The sequence below is a fragment of the Miniopterus schreibersii genome, assembly GCF_964146895.1.
Source record: "Miniopterus schreibersii genome assembly, chromosome: 4".
Lineage (NCBI taxonomy): Eukaryota > Metazoa > Chordata > Mammalia > Chiroptera > Miniopteridae > Miniopterus > Miniopterus schreibersii.
Window position 1 is genome coordinate 67,760,453 of NC_138105.1, and position 26,675 is coordinate 67,787,127.

At 45.1% G+C, this 26,675-nt stretch overlaps 1 protein-coding gene across 4 annotated transcripts in view; it reads right to left on the reverse strand.

Annotated features, from left to right (window-relative positions):
- Positions 1 to 26,675, reverse strand: part of MLLT1 (MLLT1 super elongation complex subunit) — a 78,352-nt gene that overhangs the window by 47,080 nt on the left and 4,597 nt on the right. For 3 of the 4 annotated variants that reach the window (XM_081136475.1, XM_081136474.1, XM_081136473.1), the window contains exons 2-3: positions 21,904 to 22,084; positions 13,668 to 13,750 (exon numbers count right to left, since the gene is read on the reverse strand). In XM_081136475.1, coding sequence (XP_080992601.1) covers positions 13,668 to 13,750; positions 21,904 to 22,084 — 264 coding nt within the window. Of the gene's footprint in view, positions 1 to 13,667; positions 13,751 to 20,195; positions 20,281 to 21,903; positions 22,085 to 26,675 lie in introns of those variants that run through there. The other variant, XM_081136476.1, reaches the window with a different exon arrangement.

Below are 26,675 nucleotides of genomic sequence, written 5' to 3' on the forward strand. Positions count from 1 at the left end.
ACCCAGAACTAAAGCCATGCTCCAGTACTGTCACAAGGATTTAATATCTCCCCAACCATATTTGGGGAAATATTAGCAAAAGACAAGGGATATTCAATTGAAATCGGGCATTCTTCTACCATATTTAGACGGCTTACTAATAGCTAGCAATACTTATGAAGACTGTTTGCTCAACACCATCACAGTCCTGTATCATTTGGCAAAAAGATGATATAAGGTATTGCCTCACAAGGCCCAGATTTGCAAATAGGAGGTGGCATACCTGTGATTCCAACTGAAACAGAGCACTAGAAGCTTGATGGCTGATCGAAAACAAGTCATCAATACAATAAAAATCCCAGAGAACCAGAGGCAGCTTCATGGATTCCTAGGGATTACAAGGTTTTGCCGAATTTGGATTCCAAACTTAGGCCTTTTAGCAAAACTACTGCATAATTCTTTGAAAGGACTAGACTCTAAGTCCCTTGAATGGACGAGAGACTGTCAGGTGGCATCTGACACCTTGAGGGAAAAACTCATTTCGGCCCCTACACTAGGATTGCCCAATTTACAAAAACCTTTCAAATTATACATTCATGAAAGGCAAGGAATTGAACTTTGGGTACCAACCCAGGCCCTGGGAAATATCCCTCACCCTGTAGCTTCTCTCTCAAAGAAACGAGATCACATGACAAAAGAATGGCCACCATGCCTCTGGGCAATAGCAGCTACCTATGACATCTTATGGGAAGCAGAGATTTTCACTCTGGGGCAACCTATGATGTTATTTATATAACACCAGGTCCTAATCCTATTAGAAAGAAGGGTATTGGCTGATGGCAGGGCACATGGGAAAATATCACGACATTTTATTAGACAACCTAAATGTTACCTTACAATCCACCAATACCTTAAGGCGGCCACCCGCAGCTTTATGGAGAATGGCCAATGATGAGTTGGGTACAGAGTAGTCACCACAGACAAGAGAAGCCAGTCCCTTGCTTTAGGAACCTCAGCACAAAAGGCAGAAATGATAGCCCTCACCGGAGCCTTAGAATTATCCCAGGGAAAGAATGTTAACATGTACACTGACTCTAAATATTCCTTCATGGTAGTCCATGCCCATGGGGAAGTATGGAAAGAAAGAGGGCTCTTAACCTCAGGGAATAAGGGTATCAAACATGCAAGAGAATTTTACATTGCTGAAGGCAGCGAATCTACTGAACCAGATTGCCATAATGCACTGCCCAGGACACCAGAAGGACAGTTCCCAAACAAGCTAGGGAAACCAAACTGCTGATAAAGCAGCAAGACAAGCCACCCGAGGGCCACCACTTCTTGGAGCTTTAATTCCCCACCTGGTCTTGTCAGAGTTTGAATCCCATTACACAAAACGAGATAAGGAACAGGCCGTGAATGAGGATTCTCTAACACTGACCCTAATTCTATATGGAAGATCAACACTCTTGGAATGATCTTACTCCCTGAAGCTCTAGTATATCCCTTCCTCAAACACCTACATGAAGAGACCCACTGTGGAAGGAATGCTTTAATGGATCTCATTAGACCACATCTGAAGGGGCCTCATTTACAAAGGACAATTCAGAAGATCATCCAAGCCTGTCAGTATGCGCCAAAAACAATCCTAAAACAGACTTACCCTAACAGGAAAGGGAATAAAATATAAAAGGTTATGTCCATTTGAGGACTGGCAAGCCAACTTTACACAGATGCCTAAAAAAATAGGAAACTTTAAATTTTTATTACTTTTTGCAGACACCTTTTCTGGATGGGTAGGGGCATACCGCAATAGAACTGAGAAGGCAACTGAGGCAGCAAAACTTCTGTTTAAAGAAATAATCCCGCCCGGCTGGGCGTGGCTCAGGGGTTGAGCATCGACCTGGGATCCAGGCAATCGGGGTTTGATTCCTGGTCAGGGCACATGCCCAGGTTGCGGGCTCTATCAGTGACTCTCTCATCACTGATGTTTCTCTCTCTCCCTCTCCTTTCCTCTCTCTGAAATCAATAAAGATATATTTAAAAAGAAAGAAAGAATCCCTAGGTTTGGATTTACTTATAGCATTCCAAGTGACAATGGACCGCCATTCACTTCAGAAATCTCCCAGAAGATAGGAGACTACGTGCTTCTTGAAGACCCCAATCTACAAGGAAGACTGAGAAAATGAACCACACACAATAAAGAAAAGCCTGGCGAAAACATGCCAGGAAATGCATTTGAAATGGGACAAGGCACTCCCTCCCTATTGCCTTGCTCCAGATTAGGGTAATGCCCTGAAGAGGGCTTATATTAAGCCCTTTTGAAACAGTTTACGGACCCTTCCAAGTTTCTGTTTTAGAAACACGCCCTTTAGATTTAGAACATGAGTTTAAAAAATCAAACATGTACAATATGGCAAACACTAACAACTTTGCAAAAGCTTGCTCATTGTAGGTCTACCTACCTGTCTTACAAGCCCTTACATCTGTTCCAAACAGGAAACTGAGTCTTACTAAAGACCTGAAAGACACACGGTCCTAAACAGCAGTTAGCCAAGCAATGGGCTGGTCCCTGTGACGTCCTGCTGACAACACACTACTTTCTAAAGCTCACGGGAATCAAGCCTTAGATCCACCACAGACGGATAAAGCAGGTGCCATCAGAGGACACTCAGATCTTACTGCTGCCATTGATACTGCAAGGGAAAGCTGGACCTACACTCCTGAAAGAGGTTTAAAACTCTTCTTTCAGAAAGGGACAGCCCCATCCAAAGGTAAGTGACAATGTTAGTTTTTATTATTATATACTGACAATTGCTATATGCCTTATACCCATGCTTGGACTGATAACACCTTTATCTGCATCTCCTAGACATTGGCTTCCTCAGCAAACTTATCCCGCTGGTGGGTGTGTCACCCAAAGCCTGGCTCAGGATTAGATCACAGGGATCCTTTGGTCTCTTCAATTTCTGATTTCACTAAAATTCCCCCTGCACTACTAGGCATGCCTCTCACTAAATACTTAATTGCTTGTCTACACAATAGGTCTCACTTTGGAAACCCATCTGCAACACTGCCTCTTAAAATATGAAGCAGTCTATCAGCTTTGCTTATTCAGCAGTGCTATCCTCTAGACGCCATTTATGCCACCTTCTGAGATAGCAATCCTTCTTCCTCTTGTAAAGGCTTCCCTCCATTCCTGACCCTCTTCTTCCTTTAGTAGACAGCACTAATCTCTGGACTGGGGGATAGATAGGACTAAACTCCTTGACAGCAGGAAGAAACTACAGAAAATGAGACCTCCATCCACTTATCCTTGTAAGTTTACAACGGTCTGGGAGTTTGAAGGGGGGAATTGTTACCATAGGCAGCCATCAGTCAGAGTGCTCGGGAAACTCCCCCATTGGCTAAGATGGCACAGGGGGAGGTTCTTACACCAAGTATACCAAAAGCTAAAAAGATAAATGGACAGGACCCAAGCATGCCAAAAGCTATAAAGATGAATGGGCAGGGTCCGAAAGCTAGCAAGATAATTGAATAGGAAAAAAACCCTCCTCTCCCTAACCCTATAAGATCCACGAGCTTGAGCACAAAGAGGAGATGGTCTTTTTTTTTTTTAATCCTCACCCAAGGATATGTTTTTCTTGATTGTAGATTGAGAGGAAGGGAGAAAGAGAGAGAGAGAAACGTTGATTGGTTGCCTCGTGTATGTGCCCAGACAGGGGATCAAACCTGCAACTTAGGTATGTGTCCTGATTGGGAACCAAAGCCGCAAACTTTTGGTGTATAGGATGATTCTCCAACCAACTGAGCCACCTGGCCAGGGCAGGGAGATGGTCTTTGGCACAGGAGTCCACCGTTTTCCCAGGTCTCAGCACCTGAATAAACGTCATTCCTCTTGCACCACCACCTGTCTCACGAATCTGGCTTTTGTTGCGGCAGGCAGCCGAACCTGCGTTTTCAGTGACTATGAAAAAGGAAAGAATAGTATGCCAGAAGAAAGACTAGGAGGGAAGACCAAATTCAGATAGCAAGATCAGAGCAGATCACTCTGGGCACTCCCAGTCATGACTGTGAACCTTGGGCAGGTTAACTTCTCTAATCTTCCATTTTCCCATCTGTAAAATGGAACCTACCCCTTTGTGGGGCTGTGTGAGGATGAGGATTATGGGAACTATTGTGTAAAATGTCTAACATAGCTTCTGGCCTATGTTATCATTAAATACTTTTTCTCCCAAGTTTAAAATTATCTGAGGTGTGTATGGCAATATTATAAAAGACAAAAATCACATGATCATCTCAATAAATGCAGAAAAAGCAATTGACAAAATTCAACACCCTTTCATGATGAAAACACTCAACAAATTAGAAACAGAATGGCCTGGCTGGACATGGCTCAGCTGCTGAGCATCAACCTAGGACCCAGGAGACCAAGGTTCGATTCCTGGTCAGGGCAATGCCAGGGTTGCAGGCTCAGTCCCCAGCTGGGGGCGTGCAGGAGATAGCCGATCAATGACTCTTTCATCATTGATGTTTCAACTCTCTCTCTCCCTCTCCCTTCCTCTCTCTGAAATCAATAAAGATATATTTTAAAAATAAATAAAAATAGAAACAGAATGAAATTACCTCAACATAATAAAAGCCGTATATGAAAAACCCACAGCCAATACCACACTCAATGGTGAGAGACTGAAAGCTTTTCCTCTAAGATCAGAAACAAGGCCGCCACAGCATGTAGAAGCCATTCTCGCCACTTCTACACAACATAGTCTTAGTCAGTGTATTAGGCAAGAAAAAGAAAAAATTGGTAACCAAACTAGAAAGGAAGAAGTAAAATTATCTCTCTTCACCGATGATTTACTCTTTTTTTTTTTTTTTTTAATCCTCACCCAAGGAGATTTTTTTCCATTGCTTTTCAGAGAGAGTGGAAGAGGGGGGAAGGGGGAAAGAGAGAGAGAAGAAACATCAATCTGAGAGAAACACATCAATTGGTTGCCTCCCGCACGCACCCTGACTGGGGCCAGGGATTGATTCTGGAACAGAGGTTTGTGTCCTTGGCGAGAATTGAACCCGGGACCCTTCAGTTGTGGGCTGACACTCTAACCACTGAGCCAAACCGGCTAGGGCACGGATGATTTACTCTTATTTGTAGAAAACCCTAAGAGTAAACACACAAACTGTTAGAACTAAGAAACAAATCAGCTAAAGTGCAGGATACAAAATCAACACACACAAAAATCAGTTCCATTTCTATACAGAAATGAACAAAGAACAATGTGAAAATTAAAACAATTCTACTTACAATAGCATAAAAAAGAATAAAATACTTAGGAATTATCTTAACCAAGGAGGTAAAAGATTTGTACAATGAAAACTACAAAACAGTACTAAAAGAAATTATAGAAGACATAAATGGAAAAACATCCCATGTTCATGGATTGAAAGACTTCATAGTGTTTGCTTTTGTTTGTTTGTTTGTTTTTTAGTCCTCACCTGAGGATATTTTTTCCATTGATTTTCAGAGAGTGGAAGGGAGGAATGCAGGGAGGGAGGGAGGAAGAGAGAAAAACATCAATTCAAGAGAGACACATCAATGGTTGCCTCCCAGATGTGCCCCAACAGGGGCCCAGGGATCAACCTGCAACCCAGATACATGCCCTTGACTGGGAATCAAACCTCAACTGTTCTGTGTGCAGGCCAACACTCTAACCACTTAGCCACACTGGCCAGGATGAAAGACTTCATATTGTTAACATGTCAATTCTAATCAAAGTTGCCTAGATTTAATGCAATTCCTATGAAAATCCCCATGACATTTTCTGCAGAAATAGAAAAATCTATCTTAAACCTCAAATGGAATCTCAAAGACCCCAAATAATCAAAACAATCTTGAGGGGGGGGATTGAAAAAAAGACTCACACTTTGATTTCAAAACTTACTATGAAGCTATGGTAATTAAAACACTGTGGTACTAGCATAAACACAGGCATAGAGACCAATGGAATAGACTAGAAAGCCCAGGAATAAATCCTTATATATATGGTCAAATGATTTTCAACAAGGATCACAAGACCATTTAAGGGAGAAAGGACAGTATTCTCAACAAATGGTGCTGGGAAAACTGGATATCCACATCTACAAGAATAAAATTCAGCCCTTACCTAACACCATATCCAAAAATTAACTCAAAATGGACCCAACACCTAAACATAGGAGCTAAAACTGTAAAACTCTTCAAAGAAAACATAGGTCAAAGGCTTCATGACACTGAATTTGGTAATGATTTCCTGGATATGACATAGGCAAGGCACAAGCAAGAAAAAGAAAAAAAGATAAAATGAACTTCATGAAAATTAAAAACTTTTATGCATCAAAGGACATGATTTACAGAGTGAAAAAGCAATCTGCAGAATGGGAGAAAATATTTGCAAATTATATACCTGATAAGGCATTAATATCTAGAATATGGAGAGAACTCTTAAACTTCAACAACCAAAAAAACAATTCAGTTCAAAATCAGGCAAAGAACTTGAACAGATATTTCTCCAAAGAATGTGCCCAATAAACACATAAAAAGTTGCTCACTATTAGAGAAATGCAAATCAAAACCACAATGAGATACCATCTCACATATTATTATGGATAGTGTCAAAAAAAGAGAAAACAATTGTTGACAAGGATGTGGAGAAACTGGGCCCCATGTGCACTGTTAGTAACAATGGAAAGTATTACAGCTGCTGTGGAAAACAGCATGGTGGTTCCTCAAAAATTAAAAATAGATTTACTGGACCACCGTGCAATTGCACTTCTCAGAACATACCCAAAAGAACTGAAAGCAGGGTCTCAAGGAAATAACCTTTTTACTCATCATCATAGCAGCATTATTCACAGTATCTAAAACGACGAAGCAACCCAAGTGTCCAGGATAGTTGGATAGATAAGCAAATGTGGAATATTATTCAGCCTTAAAAAGGAATGAGGCATTGCCACACACAACAACATAGATGAATCTTCACATCCACCAGTATGGCTATAACAACAACAACAACAACAAAAAGAAAAATTACAAGGACTGAGAAGGAAATGGAGGAATAGAAATACTCAGATACTGCTGGTGGGAATATGAAATGGTACAGCCACTGTAGCCAACAGTTCGGTGATTCCTCAAAAATGTTAAATGCAAATTACCATCTGACCTGGCAATTCCACTCCTAGTTATCCACCCAAAAGAAGTGAACACTGGAACTCAAACATGTACATGCACAGGCATGTTCACAGCAGCACCATTCATAGTAGCAAGTAGGTGGTACAGTTGATCTTCATAATTCCTAGATGCCATTAAAATTTACTTATAATCTAAACCAGCACTTGTGGTTTTCACAATCATTCACAGACATGCACAGAGTGGTGAAAACTTTGAGTTGCCCAACAAGCTCATTCCCAGCTGATGCCAACCACGGCAGCTCTCTGCTTTATTTCAGCTCTCAGACTGTAAACAAGTGTCCTCCTGGTATATTTTGTGCCATATTTTTTGCATTTTTGTGCTTTTTGGTGGTAATTTTGCAATTTGAAATGGCCCCAAGCATAGTGCTGAAGTGCTGTCTACAGTTCCTAAGCATAGGAAGGCTGTGGCATGTATTTCTCCTTACAAAGAAAAGACATCTTTTTTTCTTTTTTTAAATGTATCTTTTATTGATTTCAGAGAGAGGAAGGAAAAGGAGAGAGAGAGAGAAATATCAGTGATGAGAGAGTCATTGATCTGCTGCCTCCTGCATGTCCCCTCACTGGTGATCAAGCCGGCAACCTGGGCATGTGCCCTCACCAGGAATCGAACCTTGATCTCCTTGATCATAGGTCAATGCTCAACTGCTGAGCCACACTGGCTGGGCAAAAAAATACATCTTTTATATAAGCTTGGTTCAAGCATGAATTATAGTGCTGTTGGCTGAGTTTGATGTTAATGAACCAACGATGTATATTAAATAAGGTGCCTTTAAACAGAAACACACATAACACAGGTTATGCTCTGATCAATTGATGAAAACATTGTGACTAGAGGCTTGCAAGAAACTACCCTATATTTGCCCTTGTGGCAATGGTCCACTTTTACTAATTCAGTGTTCGTGGTGATTTTACAGAATATAATTATTACAAGTAATGAGCATGAACTGTATATCTACACAACAGAATGTTATTCAGCCATAAAAAGAAATGAAGCCCTGATACATACTATAACATGGCTGAACCTTGGAAACATTACACTGAGTGAAAGAAGTCAGACACAACAGGACACATATTGTATGATTCCTTTCATATGAAATGTCTAGAATAGGTAAATCCACATAATAGAAAGCAGATTAGAGGTTGCCAGAAGGTGGGGGTGGGGAGAATAGGGAGATGAAAATTTTGAAATTAGAGGTAGTGGCCACACAGCATCATAAAGTCACCAATGAACTGTACACTTTAAAATGGTTAACTGGCCCTAGCCTGTTTGGTTCAGTGGTTAAAGCATTAGCCTGTGGACTAAAGGGTCCTGGGTTCAATTCCAGCCAAGGGCATGTACCTCAGCTGCAGGCTTGATTCCTGGCCCCAGTTGGTGCGCGTGAGGGAGGCAACCAATCGCTGTCTCTCTCCCTCTCTCTCTCCTTCTCTCCCTCCCCCTTCCACTCTCTCTGAAAAGCAATGGAAAAAATATCCTCAGGTGAGGATTAAAAAAATAATAATAATAAAATAAAATTGTTAATTTGATGTTATGTGAATTTCACCTCAATAAATTCTTATAATTGTGGTCTCATAGAAAAGCACTTGGTCTCTGTCTCCATTTCACAAACTTCCTAAAACCCTTGGAATTTCCTGAGGGACAGGGATGACTGGAGCATCTTTTGTTGTAATGAAGTGACTTTTGGTAGGCCCCTAGGCAGCCTTGGAACTGGGCTGGTCCCCAGAAAGGCCAAGTTTTTATTAGAAGCTCAGAACTTTCAGCCCCACCTTCAACCTCCGGAGAGGGGAGAAGGTCTGGGGATTGAGTTAATCTCATCAATGGCCAATGATATAATCAATCATGTCTGCATAATGAAGACTCCATAACAACCCCTAAACAATGGAGTTCAGAGAACTTCCAGGTAAGTGAGCACATGAGGTGCTGGGGAGGGTGGTGCACCTGGAAGCTCCGCACCCCTACCCCATGCATCTCTTTCATCTAGCTCTTCCTATTTCATCTGGCTGGCCCTATAATAAATCAGTAATAGTAAGTAAAATGTTTACCAGAGTTTTATGAGCTGTTCTAGCAAATTATGAAACCTTAAGAGGGGTTTGTGGGAACCCCCAAATTTATAGAAGTGGAGGCAGTCCTGTGGGGCTGAGTCCTTACCCTGTAGGGTCTCTGATAACTCCAGGCAGATGGTATGAGAAGTGAATGAACTACAGAACACCCTACCAGTGCCTGGAGAATCAGAGAATTGGAGGAGAGGTGTTAGAAAAGGCAGCGTACATTTGGTTTCAGAAGGAAAACAAGCCCTCTCACTTGGTGTCAGAAGTAGCGTAAAAACAGCTCAATGATGCACAAATGTTACTTTTTGTAATCAGACAAAGCCCTGCTCTCATTTTTTTCCCCTGGGGAAAAGGACTGGTTTATTTAAAAGAGCACCCTGCCAAAAGGTCAAACAGAAGGTGTTCTCAGGTAAGTTCTAGTGCCAAACACCATGTAAAACAGAGTTCCTTCATTTCACAGTTGATGCCACCTTCAGGATCTAGTGTGGCTAAACACACCTCACGCTGACATGAGAAAATGGCCTAAGTCTGAGAAAGCGCCTTTTCTGTCCTGGGTATAGATCCACCCTGTTCACCAGAGAAGCCAAAGTCATCTTTCTTCATCTCTGGAGCCTCAACCTCCTCTGGGCCTGAAAGCCTCCAAGGATGCTTTGTCCACGTACCTCTCTTACCCAGATTAACTGGAAAGAGGCAACACCACTTCGGCAGCAGCAATAACAACACAAACTTATGAAATGCATAATATGTGCTGGGTACTGGGCCCAGGACCTTACTCTCCATCTCTCTGTGAATCTTCCTAACAGCACTGAGAAGCAGACACAATTAGGAAGCCAACCTCATGGAGAGTCTGAGGCCCAGAAAAGAAACCTGTGCACAGCCACTTCCACCTCAAAAATCTACTTACCTTACCTACAGCAGAGGAGTAAGTCATGGCTGAAAATTCAGTGCAACCCTTGCCTACATCAGGATAGAAAAAGCACCAGTAGATCCATTCATAATGACCCTGTTTCCAACACTACTCCAAATCTGTACAAGCTGCTTTTGCATAAACCACCATTCACTTTTCTACAACTGTCTGATCTTTACGAAACTTCCAAAGCAGGAACCCACCCACAATTAGACAACTGCAAAACACAATACATAAAATCATACCAAAAACCAGAATTCATGAACAGCTGTTGCTCTGGGTAAAAGTCTGTCTCAGGTGTGCATATAGGACTACACACTCTGCTGGTTCAAATCCCAGCTCCTCAACTTACTGTGTGGCCTTGAGCCTGTGACTAAGTATCCAGGAGCTCCTTCATCCATAGACTGGGGACTTGTCTGGAGACTAAGTACCCACTTATCACAGTAAGCCAAGAACCCATTTAGTGATTTCACTTGTATCCCAGGTCCCTCGTGTGGTGGCCACACCTCTGTATGCTTACAGTGCAGGGTTCCCCTCACAGCTCTGAGGACAAAACCACCACCAGGAATAGAGGACTCCAGTGAGCAGTGTGCAGAGCACAGCATCCAGCATTCATCCTGAGCGAAAGACGACGCTGCAATTAAAGAGGTCCACAGCAGCACTCTCACCCCAGCCACACAGCCTCCATAGGAACTGCTCAGACAACTAAACCTAGGAACGTGACCTTTTTTTGTTACAGAAAAACCAAGCATCTACCAACATGGTTCAAATGAAAAACACATGGTGAACTCTAAAAAACCTACACCTAAAATGGGAAAATTTTGCTGTATTAAATTATACCTCAAAAAACTAAAACAGAACAAAAACCCTTAATCCAAAACCAGTTGATGCCATGACAGCTAGATGGTCAGGGTAGTACAATGCCTCTGAGGGGCAGCACCTCAGGGACTCACAAAGGAACAAGGCAATTAAAAAGGAGCCCAGGGTCCTGCGCTGCCTGTGGGAGACATGCACAAGTACATGCACCCCCCCAACTCCCCCAAGTAAGCAAGCCCAAGGATCCTGAAAGATTAGGACGCCCTTGGAGAGGTCCTCTGCCCCTCAATGCCCCAGTATATGTGAGAATGCTCTACTCAGCAGGGACAAGTCCTGTGGTCAGAGAGCCACCTGTTCTCTTCCCTACTAGGATCAGGACATAGGGGTGGAACGCCTCAGGGACTCGGCATAGGAATGGCCCTGAAGTCTGGATGCAAAACACAGGTAAACACTCCTCAGGTAAGGACTGAGAGAGGTGCTGCCCCAAGCAGTCACCACTTCCCCAGGTGTCCCTTTTGAGGGAGCACCTGTGTGCCTCCCCACCATCCACGTGAGAGATCTGAGGTACTAACAGAGGCTGCATAAGCCACCACAGGGGAGGGTCCCAGCTGAGGCAGGAACAGCAAGTGTCCCACCACTCTCCATTCTCTCACGAGAATCTGGAGACCAGCAAGAATCCCCTGGGCCAGGAGAAGGGGCACTAAAACCCACTGGCCACCTCTGTGGTACTGTCCAGCTTCAGCATGGCGCCCCCTACCCCTGGGGACAGCTGGAACCTCCTGGCAGACCCCTGGGGACAGCAGGAAGTTGAGTGGACACTACCAGGGCCCAGATGGCTGCAGACACGCCTCCGGGAGGGAAAGAAAGGTCTGCATGTCAGGGACCAGACAGGTCTCAGGGCACACAAAAGCTCACTGATCCATGGGACCCAAAACTGCTTCTAAGCCTCAAAGGAACCCAAAGATGAAACCCAAAGATGAGCTTAGGTGGCTTCAAGGATTCCCTCACCACTGCCCACCTCTAGAGTACCAATGTACAGGACTGCTGGAGTTTTCTGCAGATGGACTGTCTCCCCCACCACCCAGAGGGATACTTTCATCGTCCCTTTCCACAGGCTCCCCACAGGGAGCTGGAAAGGCTAGGGACACCTGCCCCATGACTGAGTTCCCAGCATCAGTTCTCCCACCTCCACACACCCTGGCCTGGCCTCCCTAAGCAGGTCCTTGGAAGACTGCCCCCCAAAGGATGCAGCATCTCCTCTGCATCACCCCCAGACCCCTGGTTGAAAAGACATGGCGGAGCCTTTGCCTGCGCAGACAGGCTGGGCTCTGCTCTCAACGGTGGCCAGTCACTGGGTCTTTCAGGCCTTGATTCTACAAAAGCCTCGGGTGACCCAGACTTCTGAGAAGTGGGCCCAAAGGGTCACAGAGTTGACTCCTGCTTTGCTACACTTCCTGAAATGTCCCTCAACTCCCAGTGGGGCAGCACACTTGAGCACCATTCCCAGAGGTCCTTGACACCAGCTAGTTTAAAGAACAGCCAGGTATGAAAACAAGAGACTCATTAAGGGAGCAGTGGCATCCAAAGGCAACACAGGGAGATCTCTTTCCTAAAAGACAGCGGAGCTGCCTGCAGCCAGTCTAGCTGTACTTGTGAAAAAGCACCCAAGCATGGCCAAGCCACCTCCAAGTCAGGAAAGGTCACCATGGCCTCTTGGTGGTGTCTGTGAGAAGGAGTAGAAGCAGCTTGCAGGAAGAATCTTTAATTTTAATCATTGGGCTTTTAAAAAACCTAAAACTATAGTCTAATTCTGTCCCTCCCAAATTCACGTTGAAATCCTAACTCCCAGAGGTGATGGTGTTAGACGTGGCCTCTGGGAGGTGATTATGTCCTGAGGGTGGAGCCCCCATGAATGGGATTAGTGCCCTTATAAAAGAGACCCCACAGAGCTCTCACCCCTTTCTCCATGTAAAGACACAGAAAGAAGTCTATGACTGGGAAGAGGGGCTGGCACCCTGATCTTGGACTTCCAGCCTCCAGAACTGTAAGCAATAAACTTCTGTTGTTTATAAACCATCCAGTCTGTGGTATTTTGTTATAGCAGCCCAAATGGGTTAATAGTTATCAACATATATTCACTGTAAATGTTTAGAAAATACACATGGAGGAAAATAAAGCAAAACTGCCTTATAATCCTGCCACCCACATTACCTGTTAACATTTTTAACGTATACAGTAATTCCTTTTTCCTATCCTGCCGCCAATATACACATAACTTGCTTTTTCTTTCAACAATATTAAAAACTCCCTTCCCCGGCCCCAGGTCATCAAAGAGCCCATTCAGGAGATGCACCATAACTTCAACCAATTGCCTACTGTCAGACACTTAAAGGTAATTTTCAGATCTTCGCCACTAGTCACAGCCCAGTAACTAACAAATCTAGCCCTGTCATGGAATGCTGCTGCCGACTTAGGGACTGCATGGACTTCCAGGTAATCCCCGGAGAGGCCACACCCACTTACACTCCCACCTGCCATCAGGGTGCCCATTTTCCCAGCCCCCATCTTCCACTGCAGAGGCGGTAACACTTAGCCCACCAACTACCAGTGATCCCAACATTCTGTCACCGGTGTCACTGGTTCTACTTCCTCTTTTGTGAACTGTACATCCTTCCTGTTGCCACTTCCAGGATCTTACCTTGTTTTTGAAGTGCACCTCGATGGGCATGATGAAGCCAGCGTAACCGGACTCCTCCACTTTGTACGGGGGCTCCTTACACACTAAAAAGAAAGGGAAAACACATCTGTTAGCTTCCTGACCATTCAAAGGCCTAACTATCAGCAGCAGTAGGCCCACCACACTCTGCGCCTCCTCTCTGGGACTCACCGGCTCCACAGGAGCACGGCTTTTCAGGAAGCTAACTCCCCTTGTGAGCACCAAATCTCGTGCCCAATTCCATGCCAAAGGGGTCATGGAAAATCAAAGGAGCAGAGCAGAAGAAAGGTGACCCTGACAAGCCAGGGTGGGAGAGCAGGAAAGGGCATGAGACTAGCAGAGGAGCCAGTGCTGGCCACAGGTCATACAGTTCAGCCAACTCAGGGCAGGCATTATGACACGTGTGAAGAGGGAGACCCTATGGGTCCCAGGTCTCCCAGGGAGGGCAGTGCAAACTATAGCATCCACTTGCTTCCACTGCTCACTCAAACACGTGAACTGATGCCAGGAGATGGAGATGGTCTGGTCTCAGCTGGGACTCTCTCCTGGGTCCACTTTAACACCTAACAAAAGCATTCCTAAGTGCTGGAGTGATGTGAACAGACTCATTAACCCCACAAATTTAAAAAACTAGAAGAACAGCAAAGTACAAGTAAAATAATCTCCCACAATCTCACCCTCCAGCATGTGTTTCATTATTCAAGAAATGTGAAAATATTGTTATCCCACTTTTCAGAAAAATCGTAACAGTACAGATTAAATCACCCTTGTCCACTCTTCCCTCTCCAGAGGCAACCACTACTGGGAGACAGGAAAAATCCTGCCAATTGTTAAAACCTTTATATATCTATATGTGTATCAGTCAGATAATTCTTAAATGGGCCAGGAATTGCTGCAAAACAGTATACGGAATGGAATGAAACATGAGTCTTTTAAATTAAAACCCAGTAAGACTTTTCTTTAAAAAAAAAATCTTTTCAGCTCTCAAATATCCCATCTAATATTATGTATCTCAAATATCTCATGTATCTCATCGATTCAAAGAAAACTGTCAGGCAAGGTGAGCTTGAAATCATTAGCAACCCTCAAGAGCAGAGCTGTCCAGACAGCCTTGTATGAACCCATCTGCAAACCCAGGGAAGCAGGGGGAGGGGCTTGTGGCTCAGGCTTGGGAAACCCTATTGGCCCCAGAGATAGGAGCTGCCTCAGGTGACCCAGGCCTCAAATCACTATTTTAGCTAGTCCCTTTCTGCTCCTTGGGTATCCTCCGTGGGTGCTAGATGGGCACCTCAAATACAGACTGCCCCAAATCACCTACTCATCCCCTCCTAAACCTGCACCTCTTCCAGGGTCCCACAGCTCAGAACCCAGGTTGTCCACCACTCACCCAAGGACTGAGAACTTCCAGACTCCTCTCTCTCCCACAAATAACCTGTTGCCAAGCACTATCAGTTCCACCTCCATACTGCTCTGAAATGCACCCCACTGCCTGGCATTCTGTGTGGGTCACTAGCCATTCTGCCTCAGGCTCACTCCTGGGCATCTTCTGCATGGGTATCAGGAATGATTGTTCTGAACTGCAAACTAACTGTCCCCTGATGGCTTCCCACTGTCCTCAGGACAAACCTCGAGCCCCTCAAGGGGCCCACAGGACGCTTCATCACCTCGAGCCTCATCTCTTCCCAGCCCAACCTCAGGTCCTAAGGTTCAGACCCACTGAACCTCTCAGATCACAGATCACTTCCTCCAGGACCCCTGCTGAGCCCCAACTCCCATTTCTAGGTCATGGTTCCCTCCCATAGGCCTTCAGCACCCTGTATCACTTAATCACAGGACCTCCATGCTTACTCTGGCCATTTTTCTTAATTCCTACACTAGCTCCATCTCACTCACTGTCACACCCCCAGGGCCAGACCTTTCAAAAAGATTCAATAAGAACCTGTCAGATACTGCTGAGAGGGCCACACGCCATGCCTCCGCATAAGGCCCTGGCCAGGTGGTTCAACTGACTGGAGCTTTGTCCTGTACACCAAGGGCTCTGCATTAAGTTAAGGAGATGGACTAGGAGCAGGAAGTAACCTGGACTGGGAGGCTTGTTAAATCATTATCTGAATCCAGGAAGGAAAGTGGGAGCGGAGCAGAGGAAGGGTGGCCTGTCTTCACTGCACAATCCCCATGGCAGAGAGACACGTGAAGGATACAGGCAAGGAAGCGGCCTGCAGCTCTGCCCTCCAATTCCACCCCCAACTTCGTCTTCCCTGCCCACCCTGTCTAACTCCCGTCTGCCATCAAGGCCCAAGTCAGGGCCACTTCCTAAGCAAGGCCAGACCTGGCTTCCCTTGGTCTCTGAATTCCAGGTCACTTACTTCCACTGAGGGCAGCTATCTTTCCAAAAATACATGTCATGCCCTGGCTAGTATGGCTCAGTTGGTTGACCACTGTCATGTGCACTAAAAGATTGCTGGTTCAATTCCCGGTCAGGTCCCATGCTGGGTTTGTGGGCTCAGTCCCCAGTGGGGGGCATGCAGGAGGCAGCTGATCAATGTTTCGCTCTCACATTGATGTTTTCTCTCCCTCTCTCTAAAAAAATCAATAAAAATATTTTTTTAAAAAAGAATACATGTCACATCTGATCTCCATATCCCTACCAGACTACAAACCCTTTGAAGGAAGAGATCCTACTGCGGGTTTCGCAATCTTTTTCCAAAGGCCTATGACATGATAGGCACTCCAAGGCTGAAAAACGTCTATCCTTTCAGAGATGGATATCCTTCCAAGCAGATGTCCACGGAAACCAAAGTGAGACAAATTCTATAGGAAATACAGCCAGTTGAGTGAAGAGGGGAGGGAGGTGATATAAGCAGTGGAGAAATTTCTAGAATGAGAAAAGTAAATGAGACCATGCTGGGCAAGGAAACAGGAAAAGGAAGCTGCAGCCCAGAACATGCCATGATGCACTGCAGGGCAGTTAAGAGCCCCACTGATGCCAGATCCCAAAAGGCAGGGGCATGGTACCTACAAATTCAGTAAAGGGCAGGAGAGAAGCTGGAAAGGGAAGAAGAAAGGGAGTGACTGCTAATGATGGGCAAGAAGTTTATTTGTGGGGTGATGAAAATGTTCTGGAATGAGAGAGTGGTGATGGTTGCACAACTTTATGAATACACTAAAAGTACTGAATTGTACACATTAAAAGGGTGAATTTTATCATGTATAAAGCAGTTATTAAAAAAAAAAAAAAAAAGCCAAACAGAGAGGCTGTACTTGAACAACAGCCCTGGGATTCATCCTGCCACCCACCACCACCCCATGCACAGCAATTTCAAGCTTTCCTTTGGGGAAATCCAGGTGATTCCACATCTTGGGAGAAGGGTTAACTGTCTGGAAGAAGCTAGAGCCTACGGTATTGGGTCCAGAGTAAAGCCCTCCTCATTTAGGAAATTGGGAGACCCACCTCCCTAACCAGAAGCCTACTGGTCAACAGAACCCATCCTACCCTAAATAGTGCTCAATAAGGACCTGGCTAAGTGGTTCAATCATTTGGAGCATCATCCTGTAGACCAAAAGGTTGAGGGTTTGATTCCCAGTCAGGGCACATACCTAGGTTGCAGATTAGATCTCTGATTGGGATGCATACAGGAGGCAACCGATCAATGTTTGTCTTTCTCTCTCTTCCTCTATCTCTAAAATCAGTTTAAAACAAACAAACAAACATATCTTCGGATGAGGATTAAAAATTTTTTAAAAGCCCTGGGCAGTATGGCTCAGTTGGTTGGGCATCGTCCCTGGTTCGATGTCTTGCTTCACGTGGATGCTTCTCTCTCTCCCTCTCTCTCTAAAAATCAATAAAAAAAAACCTTTAAAAAAAAAAAGAAAGAAACTAGAGTCATTGTCCTCAGGTCCAAGACACGTTCCAAAACAAAAAAAAGATAATTTTGAAAAGAAAATGAGAGAATAAGGGCTTTTAGTACAAATATAGTACTTACAATTTTTTAATTCCATGAAAAGACTAGAATAAAGCTGAGGAAATTTCCCAGAACATAGAGCAAAAAGAATTTTTTAAAGAAAAAGGTGAGACACGAAGAAACAATTCAGATTAAACAAATGCTACCAGCAGCTAATATTTATAAAGCATCTGCTGTGTGCCAGGCACTATTCTCAGCACTTGATACACATTAATTCATGTAATCCTTACAACAACCTTAAGGCAGACACAACTGCTTCCATTTTACAGATAAAATATTTAGACACAGAGAAGTAATAAGCATCCTAAAAGAGAAAACAGATAAAATAAAAATAGTCAAAGAAATGGAAGACAACTTTCTGGAGCTAAATAAAGGACATCACAGTCAAAAAAGACCCCAGAACCAATATCCTAAAAAATATCTTAAATGCTTCTAGAGAAAAAATAGGTTATCTATAATAGAACAAGAACCTGCATCAGGTTCTTGCATCAGGCTTTTCTGAAGACCATGAAGCAAATACTTTCAAAGCTCTAAACAATAGTAATTCTACAACTAGAGCCTGGCCAGCGTGGCTCAGCTGTTGAGCATCAACCTAGGATCTAGGAGATCAAGGTTCGATTCCCAGTCAGGGCACATGCCTGGGTTGCAGGCTTGATCCCCAGTAGGGGGCGTGCAGGAGGCAGTCTATCAATGACTCTCTCATCACCAATGTTTCTCTCTCTCTCCCCGCCCTCTCCTCTCCTCTCCTCTTTCTGAAATCAATAAAGATAGATTTTAAAAACAAAACAAAAACAAAAAACTAGATTACACTCAACCAAACTATCACTCCAGTGTGAGAACAGAATGATGGTACTTTCAGATATACTAGGAGTCAAAGAGTTCATTTTCCACTCACCTTTCTTGGGAAATTTCCTAAGTAATCAATCTCTTGGGATGTTACTTGAGAAATTACTCCAGAAAAACAAGAAAATAAGCCAAAACATAAGGTAACAAATAAATCCCCCCAGAAGAACAGTAAAGGAACATCCCAGGGAGGTGGCTAAATGAGGGAGCTTCAAGAGAAGCCAGTCCCAGTTCCTGATTAGAGGAAGGCAGAGAGAACCAGAATAAAATATCTGGGGAGTAGGGGGAATCCACTGACTAAATGAAATGGTTAAGGATAGAAAAAAGTGGAGGTATAATGAAGACACAACGCAAGGGGAGAAAAAGCAAAAGCAAAGGGGTAGTCACAAAGTCAGGGCCCAAACATGAAGCAAAATAAACATGGCTGAATTTCAACCAAGAATGATAAAGGAAGAACCCATCTGACCTTGATATGACCTTGAGTGCTCCCCTTTGAGTGGCCCAGAGTTCCAAGAGGATAAATGAAAACCTGGCATCCTGACCAGCCCAACAATGAACAAAGTCAATGAAGTCAGTACTGCTTACTGGTTCCAACTTTTAGTCAATTTCTGATCCTGGAGTGAAAGTCTCAGTTTTAGTTCAACAACTTTAACAATGTCAAGGAGGGGTATAAGGTTCAAGGAAAGACAGGGGTGCTCACATCCTTCTCTTCCTAAGCAGAAAGTCAGAAGATACTGACAGAAGCTGACAGCACTTACTGTATCCTTCCAGCACCAAGGAGATAGCAGCAAACTACAGCAAGACACAAATCAGATAAACAAGCTAAGTAATATAAACAACACACTAAAATGGTGCTAAAGAGAAAAATAAAACAGAAAAAAAGGCTAGAAGCATGTGGCTATTTAGGTGTTCTGAGCAAAGAAACTGTGAGTTAGACCTGGCAGCCAGAGGACTTCTTTAAATAGGGTGACACGGAGCCTTTGTAGAGAATCCAAAAGGTAAACAGTTTGCTCATTATTCAAAGTCACAAAGACAATCACCACAAAATAAATCACTTAACTATAAAATATTTAGCACAGACAGTGGATAAAAGGATTGGGAGTTTAGTATAAAGTCTAGCCTTTCATGCCGGTAAACAAATATTTTTTAAATTTGAAAATCAAGAACTAAGCCAATTCACTTCCACTAACTTAAGGTGTTCAGGGAGAACACGATCCAGAAAGGACTAGAAAGATTGGTCCTGGGGCAGTGTGAACAGTGATGGCACAGGAAATGGAAACTTCCCACCTGGCACATTCCTATTTGGTTTGTTGTGTATATATTTGATTTTAAAGATACTTTTAAAGTATATAACATAATTTCAGAGCCTAGAGTCCTGTAAGAAACTAATTTACTCTTTAACCTGGTCCATTTTTCACTGACAACTGGCAGGATATAATCCAGCCAAGTTTTGTTCAACACAACAAATATAACTGGGCATTTACTATTTCACACATTTTGTGCGGACTTGGCAACAAGCACCATTCAACTACTAATTTAAATTCTACCCACAAACTGACACTAAGAAAGTGGGCCCCACTCATTACCCATTTTCTTGGGGCTCGGAACTCAGAAACTATGCCTCTTCCACATGACCATAAGCAAGTTACTGGGCCTCTCTGAACCTCAGTTTCCACATCTACCTGGTAGGAATTCTGGGACGTACCATGTTGCAGGGCTGTCATGAGCACAGCACACAGACCAGTGAGAGCTTGACAAATGCAGACCACTGTTAATATAACTTCTAGTAGCTGCTTGGTTACTGACCCTGTAGGGACGAAGATGAAATAGTTTAAAGGTGAATGGAAATTGTCGTCCTGGGCACACTGGGAGAAAAGGGAACAGGACAGGCGAGGGAGGTGGTGAAAGAGATGGAGTGGAAGCTGCTAGGGAAACAAGGCAGGCCCAGCTCAAGAGAAAAAGGCAGCCACAGTTTCTACTCTGCTGTCAGTCCTCAACAGCAGCCACAGAGGACTCCTAAATGAATGGGCATGGCAGGTACCAGCAGAAACAGGCAGCACTACAAGGCCCCCAGGCCAGTGTATGGACACCTGCTTTAAAGCACAGGCAGCTTACCTGTAAAAGAGGGTTGTGGGGAGAATGAATTGAATAGAGACCCTGCAGGAAGTGCTTGATAAGTGCCATGTATTATTATTATTATTACTATAATTATTAATAGGTGTTTTACAGATATCTGCTGTTGTCAGTAACATGTCCGCTCTCCTACAAGAGGCTCAGAGAGAAAGGAGGAGGGAAAAGGAGATTCGGGAGAGGAGGAATGAGGGAAACAGCTGAAAGCTGACAGAAGAAACCAGAAGAAGAAGAAATGACTACCATTCCAGTAGGAATCTCAGGTTGCCTTCCCTTCTGAATCAGAAGTTTCTGTTTCTGTAATAAAAGTCAGCTACTTGCTGGCCCAGGTCCAGGCCCAGGCCCCCAGTGGGTCTGTCCACCCTGGCTCCCAGCTCAGCCCTGCCCTGAAGGTAGAGGGGTCAGCAGCACAGAAGCGGCTTCCTCACTCTGAAGTACTTTGCTAGCAAAAAGTCCTTCATGCCTTTATCAACACATCCATTCAAGAAATACTTATTGGACCACTGTGATGTACCAGGCTTCACAATGGGAACTCAGTGATGAGAAAAGCAAACATGGCCCCACAGAGCTCACAAGATGGCCACCAACTATGTTCCCAAATTCCCCATCAAATTCCCCAGAAAGTGTCCTCTGATCACCATAAACTGGGTGAATCCCCCCTCTCTCTGCCCTGTCAGACTGCCAGGTCATAAGAAATCAGAATCTTCATGGAAAACGTGAATGAAGCTCTAGTGTTCATCAACATCAGTCTGAGAGGTGACACAGGAAAGAAAGATATAAGAAGCAAGAGAGCGGTGAAATGAGCACCGTTTATGCTTTTTTTCTTCCCACAAATATCATGAGTTCTTAAAATGGCATCTCTCATCAAATGTAGGCCCATAAGCAATTTCCTGATTACTCACCAAGTGGGCGTAAATCACCCTTTCCCACCCACTGGCCACTGACTACGTTTTCTCTGGAAACTTCTCAAAGTCCAAGTCTAAATAATGACATGAGACACAGTCATCACCTCCTTTGGGTTTTCCCTACTATGAACTCTACAGTGAAGGAGAAGCAAAAAGGAGGGAGGAGGACCTTTTTTATAGGGTCAGAAAAGGGCCAAGTGCTAGCCGGGCAACTTCTTATTGGCATGCCAAGGGGTGCAAGCCAGAACCTCAGAGTGTGTGCCCACTGCCCTAGGGAAAAGGTGAACCCCAGCCTTGCAAGGACTGACTCAAATGGGTTAGTGCTGAAGGTGCTCAGCCCTGTGGGGCTGCCTGGCTTGGGGAGCAAGGGCCACTCACCGCGCTTGGGCTTGGGGAAGCTGTCATGCAGCCGGAAGACGACCTTCTCCACGAAGTGCTGGATTTCACATTGCTCGGGGCCACGGACAAACACCATCCAATCATGTGTGAACCCCTCCGTGGTGGGCTTCTTGCGCAGTTGGGCCCGGTGTCCCAGCTCTAACTTGACCTGGACAGTGCACTGGTGGGAGAAAGAGGCAGAGATGGGGTCAGCACAAAGCCCAGAGCAGGAGACTGACAGCTGTCCATGAGGACAAGGTACCGTGTGCCTGCTTTACACATCTTCTCCCCTGAGCAAGCCCAAGCCAGGCCATACAGCTCCTCTCTACCCTTCCCCTCAACCTCTCCATTCCAGCCTCAGGGCCTTGGCACCTGCGGTTCATTCTGCCTCATGTGCTCTGCCCCTAGGCCTTCCCCATGACAGGTTCCTTCCTGTCACTGAGGTCTCAGCTGGACTGTCAGTTCCTCAGGGAAGCCTTCCCTGACCACCTAACATGAAACCACCCACCACCATCCCCGTCACTCTGTCACATCTTAGCATTCTTCACTATCGGAAGTCATCTTACAATGGTTTGTTTACTCTCCTCTAACATTGGCTCCTCAGGGATGGCTCCTTGTCCGGAGTTAGCATCCCCACGAAGATCTCCCATAATAGTGCAACAAGAAGTGTGATTACTTCCTTCTATAGATGAAGAACCTGAGGCTCCAAGAGTGTGCTGCCAAGCAGTACACACAGGGGGCCCAGCTGGTCAAGAACAGGGCCCACACTCAAACTCAGGTGTGCGTCACCCAAGGGCCTGCTCCCATAGGCACTCTGTCAGCTTGCCTCCTTGGTCAAGCCTCCCATGCTCCTTAACTAAAGCATTTTCATTCTCCCTTGTCCTACAGAATGCCTCCTGGAGAACAGAGACCAGCGGAGTCACCTGAGTCATCTGCACAAATGGTGGCTCAGTTTTAAAAGCAGAATGGTGAGAATGGAGGGGCAAGCTTGAAGCCACCTAGGGCCAGGTCCCAGATGGACCTGCAGCCCCAGTAGTCATGCTCCCTTCATTATGCTCACATCTGCCACTCTGCCCTGAAACATAAGGCAGCTGGTGCTGGTTCCACTTCACTGGACACAAAGCCACAAAACTTCGAAGCACTGGCAACAACATCTAGGGGGGCTCAAAACACCCAAGGGAACCTACTGTAAATAGCCTTAGTAAGAGCCTCCCACAGATACAGCTCGACACCTAGTATCGAATGCAGGAACGATACAAAGAAAGCAGAGGCCAAGTGGACACTTGTTCCTAAGTGCTGAGATAATCAGGAGCAAGTAGTGGGTGGCATGGATGCCACACTTCCGAAACAAAGTTCCCCTGTGATGGGCTTCCCTCCCCTCCCTTGATGGAATCACCCTACTAGGTCCTGGCCAGAAGCCTCCCACTTTTCACTTTCCACCCTTTCTCACCCAACCCACTGATGACATGTGTCCCTATGGCCACAGTCCCTCTGTACCTGCCTCTTCCCTGTGATTCAGCAACTTGTTCAGTCCCTCCACCAGTGTCCTTCCTCCCTCTTTACCCACCTCTTGCTGCTCAGTCACTGCAATGAAAGCAGGGCAGACAGATCCTATCTCTTGCTGTTTCACAGCTTTCCATGGCTCACCACGCCCTCAGGATAAAGTCCAAATGCCTCAGCACACTGGCAGTTTCCCACCTGTGTTTCCTCAAGTCTGAGATGCTCATTATTTTTCACTTTTTAACTTTTCTGAGGTTGGAGTGTATCTTGCAGTCCACGTATTTAAACTCCACCCCCCCCAAGGCATGCACACGCACACACACAAAGAAGCTGTTACTAAGTTTGTGGTGCGCCAGAGAGACTTGCAACTGAGGAAACACAGACAATGCACACTTCTGTTCCAGCTTGCATCCCAAAACACATGAGGAACATCCACTCCTATTTCTCTTCTCCTTCTAGCCTGCAACCTGGGTGTCCTACTTATTTCCCTGCTGATCGAATTCCACTCGTCCCTTAAGCCCCAGCTTAAGTGCTACTTTCTCCAGAGTCCTTTCCAATTGTGTGTGTACAACCATCTCCGTGGTGCCCACTCTGTCCTGCCACTGTTCCTGGACTGTCCACTGCTGTCTTCCCAGGGCCACAACTCAATAATCCTTTTAACGTCTATCTTGGAACCACGGTATGTGAGGCATCAACTATACTTAATGAATCAAACTAGAGAGCGTTCCTAGATCAATGAGCTCTAAGTGGTGCTTTCCAAGAGGAAGAGCCAATAAAGACTGTGATAAGAATTAAAGGATGGTCCCGATGTATGAAGAGCTAGCGGAGGCTCTGGGTAACTTAATGAGCAGCTGTAAAAACAGGGTAGGAGTTCCCCTGACACAGGACAGTCCCTGTGGGGCTCCTCAGGAAATGAGGAAGGAATCACTGGGACCACGTCCACTGGGAGGGGTAGGCAGCGGGACAGAGCGTTTAGATTCAACACAACAGAAATGACAGCCAATTATACGTAGGTGTTGGATTAGAGGACACAATATGTGAGTAAAAGGGCCTGGACAATCTGTGTAGTCTGGGCTGAAGGCAGAAAAGAAACAAACATGCTCACACGAAGGCAACCAGAGGTGTAGCTGGAAAAGAAGGTTATGTCAAGCCTGAAACGGGAGAGCTCAAGGACCTTGGGGTGGATGGAGGAGAGCTAAGGAAGCTCAAACTCTGAGACCCAGGTAGCTGGATGCTGCTGGGATGCTGGAAGTACTAGGGATATTCAAGCGGAAATACCCCCCGAAAAGCTAGAGACAAGGGACTATGCGTCTGGATAAACATATAATGCTCAAATCACCACAAGCATCTGTCTGCAGAGTGGCACATATGGACAATGTTGAACATAAACAAACGCAAGCAATATTTACATTATCCCGAAAGGCCGTAACCACCATGTACATGTCCATGTGTGTAAGAAACTCTGCCTTTCTCTCTAACCTGTTTCACACTGAGAAGTCGGGAGACAATCCCTGGATTGCTGTGAGGATTACAGGCAGAAAACTAAGTACATATAACCATAACAATAATACACTGGCAAACAACTTTTTGTTCTTTGGAGTTAACTCCTATGTAATGAGACGTCTTCTCGGATTCTGTTATTCAACAATTCGGCTGCCTTCCCAGCATTTCTGATTATGTGGGGTTCCTACCCAGGGCACAGGAGTAGCAAAGCAGTTATTGTCAAAAGATGGAAACCACAGTTCCATCAGAAAGGGGAAAATGGAAGCGCCAAAAATACACTCCAGAGGCCAAAGTAAACAAACAGCAAGGTTCTGAAGCAGCAGTGGGTCATCTCTGTAGCTGGTAGGCCATGCTCCAAGTTCCCTGGGTAGCAGCATCTGTGCCCTGGAGGCTGGCGCAAACTCAGCCTCCAAAATCCCTGGTTCAAGGTGCCAATGACTGCATACGATGGTGTGCTCAAGAGAGGATCACTCCACTGAATGTTGGAATCTTCTAAAAAATAAAGATGGTGGAATAACACAAGTTCTGGGATATTATACATATGTCTCACTGATTCAGTAAGACATTCAAGCTATGATGAACTGGAGGCAAGCAAGAAGCTGAGCCCTGGCCAACTACTATGACTTGTCAAGTCATGATAATTTATTACTATGGATAAGCCAATTCCACTTCCAAGGGTTCTGCCCCACCCCTCTTCCTTACTCTACCTAGACTCCTTACCTGTCCATTAGAACCAAAGAATTGAAGCAAATCAGCTGTTTCTCTAGGAAGGGTACCCGGCTAAAGGGGTTAACTGTTGGTTAGGATAACCTGCCTTGGAATGAAGAATCTCACTGTTCAGCTGCACGGAGGCCCTTTGTGGAACCTCCAAAGTGGGTGGCTGGAAGTGGCCCTGGGACCTAGCCTCAGTTACTGCCAAGCCCCAGCATCTTGGGGGCCACTTTGCCAACAATTCCCCCAACAAAAGCCTGGAACAAAGGGGAATATTCCAGGCCTGTCTTAAAAAGGGTTAAGTATTTTACTTCTAGGACATCATCCCAAAGACCTGTGGATGAAGATGGTGCACCACAAGGGCTCCAAGAGCCATCTGGTGACAGTTCACCTTAGGCAGAGGTCCTCCATGGGCACTGTCCTCTCTCCAGGCCAATTGGCAGAGGGCACTTGGAACCCAAGGGCCAAACTCCTAAGGCCTACAAGCCAGGCAAACAGATCCTGGAGGGCGGCTCTCCAGGAACTTCTTCACTAGAGCATAGAGTCCCCACCCCCCATGTGGACTCGGAACAACCTCCACCTGGCAAAGAGAAAGAACCAGCCTGGTCCCAACAGCTCCACCCCTTCAATGACCTTTCTTCATCGGATCCTTTCCATACCCTGCGAACCCTGACCTCAGCCAGGGCCCCAGAAGGCAGGTCTTTAACAACAAGTTTATCTGTAAGATTTCCCCCAATTTTCTGGTGGGAATTCTCTTCAATAGATACACTTTCCTCTGAGAATTCGCACTTTACTAAGTGGCATAATTATGCCTGGAGTTCGCCTACTGCATCTAATTCTCACAGATGTGACAATTCACTCCTCTTCCAGGAGAAAGCACCCAAGAGCATTTTCCCTCAACAGTCAGGATTGATTTTGCCAAGTCTAACTGGAACCAGCAGATTGCTGGCAACATGGTCCACACATACAGAAATGGGAAAAAGTACTGGTCACGTGAAGTGACAGCAACACAAGACCAAATAAAATACTCTTCACAGAACTTTCTCCCTCCAGACCCA